This window comes from Populus nigra, chromosome 4, assembly GCF_951802175.1.
Source record: "Populus nigra chromosome 4, ddPopNigr1.1, whole genome shotgun sequence".
Classification (NCBI taxonomy): domain Eukaryota; kingdom Viridiplantae; phylum Streptophyta; class Magnoliopsida; order Malpighiales; family Salicaceae; genus Populus; species Populus nigra.
Genome location: NC_084855.1, coordinates 4,806,061 through 4,816,364, shown reverse-complemented (window position 1 = coordinate 4,816,364; position 10,304 = coordinate 4,806,061). Strand labels below are relative to the sequence as shown.

The window sequence follows — 10,304 nt, the reverse complement described above, 5'->3', positions numbered from 1 at the left end:
GTTTAAATGGGTCTGGCTGCAATACCAGACTTAATAGCTTTGGATGTGGGTGTGGCTGCAAGGTTGTGTCATAAAAGTGTGATAATTAAATAGATTAATTAAAAAAACAAAGAAAAAAAACCAATGAAGAAAAGGAAAAAAAATCTGAATTAATTGGGTTAACCCTTTAAACCAAGTTAACCTGTCAAATATTGGATTCATGTCGTAAAAGTTTGATAACTAAATAGGGAAAAAAAATTGACGAGTTAACCCAGAATTAACTGGGCTAACCTGTCAAATCAGGTTAACCTGTCAAACTTGGAATACGTGTCATAAATGTTTGATAACTAAATAGAAAAAAAAAATAACATTAACAAACTAAATTAAATTAAAAAATAAATTAAAAAGGAAAAAAATAAAAATAAAAACAAACAAAATGCATCAGCCTTTTTCATTATAGACTACACTGTGAAGAAAAAGAAAAAAAATCTGAATTAACTGGGTTAACCCTTTAAACCAGGTTAACCCGTCAAACCTAGGATTCACGTCATAAAAGTTTGATAACTAAATAGAAGAAAAAAATTGACGGGTTAACCCATAATTAACTGGGTTAACCCGTCAAACCCGGGATACGTGTCATGAAGGCCTGATAATTAAATAGAAAGAAATTTAACATTAACAAACTAAACTAAACTAAAACAATTAATCAAAACAAAAAAATCAAAAAAAATTATGGGTTAACTCGTTAAACCAGGTTAACTCGTCAAACTCGGGATCTGTGTCATGAAAGTCTGACAAGTAAATAAAAAAATTATCATTAACAAACTAAATTAAACAAAAAAAAGTTCACTAAAAAAACAAAGAAAAAAGCAAAAAAAAATCGAAAGACATAAAAAATGAAAAAAAAATAATAATAAAAAAGACAACTCAGCTTTTGGACTGTAGACTGCATTGTGCAGTCCAAAACCAGGTCAACCCGTCAAATCCGGGACACGTGTCATGAAAGTCTGATAGTTAAATAGAAAGAAATTCAACATTGACAAACTAAACGAAAAAAATTAATTAAAACGAAAAAAAAGCAAAAAAATAATTTTGAGTTAGCTCGTCAAATCATGTTAACATGTTAAACCCGGGATCCATGTCCTGAGAGTTTTATAACTAAATAAAAAAATTTAACATTAACAAAAAAAAATTAAAAAAAATCCATTAAAAGAAAAAATACAAAGAAAAAAGAAAAAAAACCCGAAAGACATTAAAAATGAAAAAAATTAAAAAAAATAAAAAACAAAAAAAAATAAAGATATAAGTGTAAAAAAAAAGTGAAAAAAAAAGAAAAAAAAGAAGGCATAAGTGTTTTACTGTGGATTGCATTGATGTGTTTTGATATATTTTATAATAGGTTGTGGGCGTGTTTTGATGAAGAATAGAATCAAGAGTTATTTGTTTAAGAAGTGATTTTGAACAATTTATTTTTTAAAAAAAGGTTTTTTTATATGATTTTAGATATTAATATTAAAGATAAATTAAAAAAATAATATATTAATATATTTCTAAATTTAGAACATTTGGTTTATCTTTTAATTAATGAGTGTGTTCAGTGACCTGTCTGGCTAATTCTTTTCTTCCTCGGAGAGCAAAGCGTTTTGCTTTAGTTGTCTGAAGAGAATCTTTGCCAGAATTGGAACTGGGATTTGATTAAGTGTTATGGTTGGGCAGGAAGGCTTGTATTCATGATGGATTTATAACCATCAGATGCTAGAGTGTTTGAGGACGAACGCTTGATGTTGATTGCAAGTCCTTAAGGTGGAAGAAAGTCTTTTCCTGTCAATGCGGGGTAAGAGGGATTGAGAGTAGACAATGGTAGCCTATAAAATGGATTTGAGCTTTTCTTTTTCATTTAGGATGGAGAGGAGGTGGAAGAACGCACTGAAGTTGCCGCCCATGAATCATGAATGAACTCTCTCTGTCCATTTTAATAAAGCCCACGCACAAGATCTTTCATATGCTGCTGCAAGTCGCCCTCTCAGGCGAAACGTTATGGCTAGGCATATTGATGGTGGATCTGCTATTGTTAGCCATCCTTTTGATCCAGTAATCCAATCCGACCCTATCTCTGAAATAGCGTTTTTGCTGTGAACAATATATATAGATCACCCTAGCTACAGGCCGGTACAAATTTTTTTAGTATAAAAAAATAATATTCAAAACAAATTAAATTAAATTTACTAAACTACGACCCATAATATAAAACCAAAACAACTCATGGAAAAAATTACAAAGTTTAAAATTTAATACTTTAATGTCAAAAATAAAAAAAAATCAAAAAATATAATATTGAATAAGAAAACTTGAGTCAACTCAACCTAACTTGATAAACTCATAATCCATAATATGAGATTAGGATAAAAAAATCAAAAAAAGTACCTAGTAAGAAAAAAAAAGTTTAACAAAAAAAACTAAAAAAAAAAAATCATTGCTAACCCGAGTCAATAAAAATTAATTTTAAAAAAATTGAGTCAACTTATGTTAAACTCAACTAACTTACAATTCGATAAGAATAATCTCATAAAAAAGCAGAACAAATCGTGAAATTCAAAACTCAATAATTTAATATTAAATAATTAAAAAAATCTTTTAAAAAACTGAATTTAAACTGAATTTATCATCAAATTGATTGACCCAATCATGAAAAAAATGAGAACCAACAATGGAAACCAAATAAAATTCAATTCAATTCAATTCAATTCGACTTTACCTCGCTGGCAGGACAATTAGGAAATGTAATAAAGGGTAAAACGGCTAATATACTGTCTGAATGTTTTCACGCTCAGAAAGCACGGGAAATAACTGGGCTCATTTATTTATTTATTTTGTAATAATCTTGATTTTGCTACTGCTGAAAACACGATCACAGTTATGACTTGCCAAAATCTTCGCAAACAGCTATTTCAATCAGTATATTTATTCTCTTTGGTCACCGCCAATTGAGAATATTTATGCTTAAAAGCTAGATACATAAACAGAATTTGTTTGGAAAATACAGCTATTTGTAAGTCTCTAAATTTAATTAAATTCGAAAGTTTAAATGAAGTTTCATGTTTGTAATCCTTTTAAATGTCAATAATTAAATTTTAAATGAGATTCAATCTAAAAAAATAATATAAAAGTAAATTAAGAATCAACCCCTCTGATTTACTACACTAAATATAATAAATTAATATTAAAAATAAATTCTTCGAAGTATCCATCTACTCATCTTTCTTTTCCTTCACTTTTATCCTTCTTGACGATATTAATTACATGTGCACCACCGTTAAAACTCAACTACACCATTAGCAAGACACTATTTACTTCTCTTCTCGTCACATTCTTTGTCCTCAATTTTGTAACTTGTATAGTCTTGAGAAAATAAGACCTTAGGAAAAGGTATGTGAATTTAATTTTTTGGGTTATTTGTGCATGGTGATTGTAGTGGAATAGACTTGGAATAAAAATGAATGTGATAAAGTAATATAAAAAATAAAACGAATTAAATTTGGTAATATAGTATTTCTTTAGATTTATTTACTGATGAATTCAATTTTAATACTATAATTTAATTTAATTAATACAGTAGATAATTAGCTAGAGGCTGACGAAAGTTTGTTTTGAATTTGAATTTTTCTTTTGAAATAATAACCTTTGGCATGTATTGCACTGCCATGCTATATATGGCATACTATCATCCCCTTTCTCATTTTCTTATAAGCATGTATTTTTCCAACTCTCGTGACCATCGGTCAACGGCTGTGCCTTAAAACGTTGGAAAATTCGAGAAAAATATCAAAGAATATCGATATAAAGGGGTTGAAAATTTAAGATCAAATTGATAGAAATTGTAGATTTAGAATTAAAATAAAAATAAATATATAAGTTTGGAACTAAAACAAGTTTTTTTTTCAAATATTAAAATAAGCAAAGTATGTCAACATTTAACATGTTATCAATGCAATATATGAGGTGACATTCACCTTCACTATGAAATAAAAGGAGCGACGTGACTATGAAAAATAAGCACGCCAAGTTCTTGCGCGTGGTTGATTCTTAAGAGTTAAGGAATGGTAAACGCGTATGGTCTATTTTATTTTTCCATGACGACTTTCTTATGAATGTATACTTGCTCCTTGTTTCTTCTGATGAAATATGTGAATTTCTCATGACAAATCAAAGATTTTTTTTTTAAATCCATGTTCTTGTATTTAAATTAAAATAATGTAGAATTCTAGTTATGGTGAATCCCATTTATAGTGTTCCAATCACATAAAAGCAATTCAATAGTAAACAATTAAAAAAAACTAAAAAACATGATAATTTGCCATTCGTTGTTATAGCTCCTCTTTCGGATTCATCTAGTCAATCTCCCACCTGCAACCTCTTGTTTTTGTTTGGTTTTGCTTTGAGCTAATCGGTGAGGGTAGGTTGTAATTGTTGGGTCGGATGGGAAATTTGCCTTGTTCTAGGATTTCAAGTTCTTGTGCGTGGTTGATTCTTAAGAGTCAAGGAATGGTGAGATCCGGCGGTTTTTTTTTTTTTTTCCTAGGAAAACATCGACGCTTTCCATTAGGCATAAAAATCACTGCTTCAAGATACAACAGTCACACGCCCACGCCCACGCCCACGCCCACGCCAAACAACAAGTTTCTCTTCAACTCTGTTCCTGTCCCTCTCTCTGTCGAAGGACAAGAGATAATTTCTTACAAGAAATAGACGATAGTACTGAAAAGGAAGCTAGGGAGAGAGAGAGAGAGTGGACAGTGGAGGGTTTGTGTCTGAAAATTCAAGTGGTAGTAATGCAAAGAGAAGTGCTTATGGTTGGAGTTCGTAGAGAAATCAATTTGAAATCGTAAAATTAATTTAAAAATATTTTTTAAATTAAAGACTTATATATATAATTATTTTTTCAAGCTTTTATATTTTCAAAATGCTTTATTTTATTTTTAATTTTATTAAATATATTCTTTCTCAATATATATAATTAAACTTTTATTTATCTATTTCTAAATCTCCTGGGGACTAGTGAAATTATTGACAACAATTATTTGTTAACTTGTTGTTTTATACAAGTGGGTTAAATATGAATATTAATATATTTTTTTATTGTGTTTCTAATTTTTTGAGTTGTTCAGTACTTTATTTTTAATCACTAGTAAGTTGATCACCATCATTTTTCATATAAAATTCGTAATAAAATACATATTATTCATCAAAATTCATTTTAATTCATATTCATATGCATATGGTAGTATCCATGCACATATTAATTTAACAAATCCATAAATTATCATAAACTCTAACATTTTTAATAAGAAATAAACTAAAATTAAACAATAAAATAAAAAAATAAAATAAAGAAAACTCACTTAAAACATAAAGTATGAAGCATAAAAGGTTACTTACTTAACTAATTAATAGTTTAGGACTTTAAAAAATAATTTGTAGAAGAAAAGGAGACAAGAACAATAATTAAAAAAAACTTGGATCAATTAATGGCTAATGAAAAAATAAATTTATTAAGTTATTATATTAAAATTCTAATATAAAAATTATTTTGAAATAAAAGGATTTAGGGGCAATTACCCTCAATCCTCATTGTGGCCCCGCCACTGCACCCAGACAAAATCTTTTTCAAGCCTGCACTTTATACGGTCATGAATGTCCAATAATCAATCTGTCTCTCTCTGGTAGAAGCACCTTGCTGATCATCTGCATTTTCATGAACTACTGTAGGTTGCTAACTTCCCAGATCATGCAAGATGTTTTGACTCCTTAGTGTATATTATTATTGTTGGAGCATCTCCAATGCAAAAAGTCAAATTGAGAAGCTAAATTGATAAAATGGCTTTTTGAATAGTATAAATATAGCTTTTTTGATTATGTGCATTCCAATAGTAAAAAACTATTTAGAAAAGTCATTTATAATTTAATATATTTCATGTTAAATTTATTTTTATATAATTATGTAACTAATTTAGATATTTAATGAAATAATATAATTATGATGTTATTAATTATATAATAAATATGAGTAATTTATAAAAATAATATAAAATTTATTTATATGAATATTTTTAATTTTCAGTTTTATATGTTACTATTAAAAATTTAATTTTTTAAAAGTAAATTCAAATTCAAACTTTGAAAAAACCATCAATATTATAAAATTTGATTTTCAATTTTTTTAAAAAAAATTCATGCTTTGAAAAAATGACCGCTGCCATTCTAAATTTTAAAATTTTAAATTTTGAAAAAATAATCGCCATCATTTTAAATTTTAAAATTTTAAAATTTGAAAAAATGACCGCTAACATTCTAATACTTCAAAATTTAAAAAAATAATCCATCTATAAATATTCTCATATACCTTAACATTTTTTCTCATCATTCCATTGTTTTCTCTCCAATCAAAAATATATTTCATTAAAATTCATCATGAATCATTCTAATTTTAATTTTTATGATGCTTTTGATTTTGATGATGACACTCCTGTGTTTGCTTTTCAAGTTGTTGCTGCTGTGGTTGCTGAAAAAGAATCGAATAATCAAGTGCGGAGAACAGGGTATCGTGGCTCTATTCTTGGCCACAATATTGTCAATCGTAATAGAAAGGAAGGTGAGTTGAGGTTATATAATGATTATTTTGCTGAAAATCCTAAATTCACTGAAACTCAATTTCAAATAAGATTTAGGATGAGTCGTCGTCTTTTTCTTTGGATTGCAAATGCAGTGGAAGCTCATAATCCATATTTCAAACAAAGGACAGATGTTCTCGGTGTTCTTGGTTTATCTTGTCTTCAAAAGGTAACTGAAGATCACAGAATACTTGCATATGGTATTCCTCCAGATCTTACTGATGAATATCTTCAAATTGAAGAAAGCACTGCGATAGAAAGTCTTAGAGCTTTCGTCAAAGCAATCGTACAAGTTTTTGGTGATTGGTATCTAAGGGCACCAAACGAGGCCGATGTTTGTCGATTATTATCAATTGGAGAGCAGCGTGGATTTCCAGGGATGTTAGGGAGCATTGATTGTATGCATTGGAAATGGGAGAAATGTCCAATTGCATGGTATGGGATGTATACTGGTCATTGTCGTGAACCAACTATAATTCTAGAGGCGGTGGCTTCACAAGATCTTTGGATATGACATGCCTTTTTTAGAATGCCTGGATCATTAAATGATATTAATGTTCTTGATCGGTCACCTATCTTCGCTGCACTTGCTGAAGGTCGTACTGCTCCTGTCAATTATATAATTAATGGGCATGAATATACAATGGGATACTGTTTAGCAGATGAGATTTATCCTAATTGATCAACTTTTGTTAAGACAATCCCAAGGCCATTAGGAGCAAAGAAAAAATATTTTGCAAGTAAGCAAGAGTCTGCAAGAAAGGATGTAGAGCGGGCATTTAGAGTGCTCCAATCTCGTTTTGTAATTGTACGTGGACTTGTTCGATATTGGGATGAAGAAACGCTTGCAAATATTATGAAAGCTTGCATAATAATGCGTAATATGATTATTGAAGATGAAGGAGCAATGAATCTTGGATTTGACCATGAACGTGAAGCCAATTCCTTTATATCAGTGTCACATGGTGAAATACCAGAACTACATGATTTTCTCCAAACTCATAATCGAATCAGGGATAGAGCAACTAGCTTTCAACTACAAGAAGATTTGGTTGAACATTTATTGGAACAATATGGTAACGAGTAGAATCATTAGCTTTGAACTTCTTATGTCATCATAATTTTCAAGTTTTTTATGTTTTTTTTTCATTATGGTTGTTGTCTTTTAAGTTAATTAATCCTACTTATTGTTGTTAAGTGTTAGAAGAACTTCAAAAAAGTATTATGAATTAATACCACTTTTATAACAATGTATTTAAAATAACCAATAAATTTCTAAATATTTAATTAAAAATACATTACACTAAACAATAAATAAATCTAGTTAATTAAAAATACATTACATTAAACAATAAATAAATCTAGTTAATTAAAAATACATTACATTAAACAATAAATAAATCTAGTTAATTAATAATTAAAACTCCTCTTTTGCATAATTTCTAACTTTCTATTTTGAAAATATGCTGCAGAAATTGGATCCAAATTAGAAATATCCATTTTCATAATTTGTTCTTCTTTCTCATTCCTGTCCAATTCTTGTTTCTCTTGACTTTGTTGAATCATCATTGCTTGTTGCTCTAACATAATTTTTCTGTCTTGTTTCTTTTGATCCTCAATTTCAACTAAAGTATCCCTGAATTGTTGTAAGATATTTATTACAGTTGTCTCCCCAGCTTTATCTTTTCCTTGTTTACGTTTAAGTCATTCCTTTGCAGCCTTCTGACCAATTGGTCTATCTTGATAAATCAACGGTTCACTGTCTTCTCCTAAACTAACAGAATCAGGGGTAGATGGAGCTGATGAAGTCGAACTTGCATTGACATGACTTTTTTTGTTTCTTGTTTGACATCTGATGTTGACTTGCACGCTCAAATTGTCATTTGGGTTCTTTTCTTAGGATAACCCAACAATGTTCTAGTTGAAATCATTTGCCAACGCAAGAAGCATACATTTGTCGAGCATCATTAATCTGGTAAGTGAAAAATTAGAAAAATTAAATAATGTTAAAATATATGTTAAACAATTTAACATGAAAACGAATATTAAAATTACCCTTGATTCTTCAGTCATTTCATTTTGCTGACGATTTTCAATTTGAGTAACAAATCCAACAAATCTACCGACTTCTCTATTTATTTCTTGCCATCTATTTGAAATGCTTATTTGGGAACGATTATTCAAGTTTTCTCCATTCTCTACAAAGTAAGCATGTACTCGAGCCCAAAACTGTTTTGTTTGTTGTTCAACTCCTGTAATTGGATCTTTGCTTGTATTTAGCCATGCAGAGACAAGTAAACAATCTTCCTCTAGTGAGAAGTTTTTACTTCTTTGTGACTTTTTTGTTGTATGGACATTTAAATTTGAGTATGTTAAGTCATCAATTAATTGATTAGAATCACTCGGTTGAGAGAGAATATCTTCTGACTCACTCATAAGAAAGTTGGTGAAAGAGCTTGGAAAATTTGAATCCATCTACATTAAAAAAAACCTCAAGTTAAAACCTTATAGGAGAGTGTAAAAGAAGCGCACATTCAATGTCTAGCAATTTTGTAGTTTACATACATGTGAATTAATAACAAGCATTGCATTCTACTTGTTCTAACATTACAATTTGACTATTTTTTGGAACTAAAAGAGGATTGATATACTGGTTTAATTGCATTTTCAACAAGACAAAATATAATTAACCTCAAATTAAAACAGACAATCAAAAATAAATTTTAAATATGTCACTTTATATTTTTATCAATATTAGCTACCATTATTACTTCCTCTTAATTTTGTCAAAGATAACAACATAAATAAAAGATTGTTTTCCTTAACCCATATCAAAAACATAAAATTACAAAGAAATAAAAATCATCACAAATATCAAATTAACAACAAAAAATCTACAAAATCAAGAGATATTAAAGAGAAAATATAAAAAGCTTTTAAATAAACATACCTTTTAATTTCAGCTAATTAACACAACCGATGTTATTAATTAACCAGAGAATAATTGATTCTTGTTTTTCTAAATTTGAGAGAAGAGTGAGGCACAATACAAGATTTAAAACAAAAACAAGTTTCTTTGCTTGCTTTTAAAGAAAAATAAATTATTGTTGACCAACGACTATTTTTATAGCCGTTGACAACGTTAATCTCTTTTTGGCTATTTCTACAGGAAACTGTAGAAATAGCTCTTCCCAATTTAAACAACCATTTTGGCTTCTCGGTTGCCTGCTGCATTGAAATGACAAATTAAAGGAACAAAAGCTAAAAGGACACTTTTTTAACTTTGCCTCCTCATTTGCCTCTCCAGTTGGAGATGCTCTTACTGTTATCTTCATTGTTGTTGTTATTATTATGATCACCGTTACTAATTTTATTAACATTACTATTATCATTATAATAACATATTATTATTATTATCATTATTGTTGTTGCTATTCCTAGTTTTATTACTCTTATTCATATTCATATTCTTATTTTTATTATTATTACCATAATTGCAATTACTATTATAATTACAATTATTGTTACTATTACCATCTTTATTGTTAACTTTATTGTTGTTGTCGTCGTCGTCAGAATTACTATCACTATATTATAATTTCTATTATTATTATTAATACTTCTATTGCAACTACTACTATTATTATCACCGCCACT

At 28.7% G+C, this 10,304-nt stretch overlaps 1 protein-coding gene across 1 annotated transcript; it reads left to right on the top strand.

Annotated features, from left to right (window-relative positions):
* Positions 1-6: 6 nt before the first annotated feature.
* Positions 7-7,734, top strand: LOC133692987 (uncharacterized). Its single transcript, XM_062114172.1, has 5 exons — positions 7-76; positions 6,521-6,628; positions 6,743-7,091; positions 7,176-7,257; positions 7,345-7,734. The coding sequence occupies exons 1-5, from the start codon at positions 7-9 to the stop codon at positions 7,732-7,734; spliced, it is 999 nt and encodes a 332-aa protein (XP_061970156.1).
* Positions 7,735-10,304: the final 2,570 nt, after the last annotated feature.

What these genes read in the sequence shown, in the direction of transcription:
- LOC133692987 (XM_062114172.1), top strand. Translation starts at nt 7, where the DNA reads ATGGGTCTGGCTGCAATACCAGACTTAATAGCTTTGGATGTGGGTGTG. An exon ending in TGCAAGGTTGTGTCATAAAA is followed by an intron (nt 77 to 6,520) that starts GTGTGATAATTA and finishes TTGCTTTTCAAG; the next exon opens with TTGTTGCTGCTGTGGTTGCT. An exon ending in CTGAAGGTCGTACTGCTCCT is followed by an intron (nt 7,258 to 7,344) that starts GTCAATTATATA and finishes ACTTTTGTTAAG; the next exon opens with ACAATCCCAAGGCCATTAGG.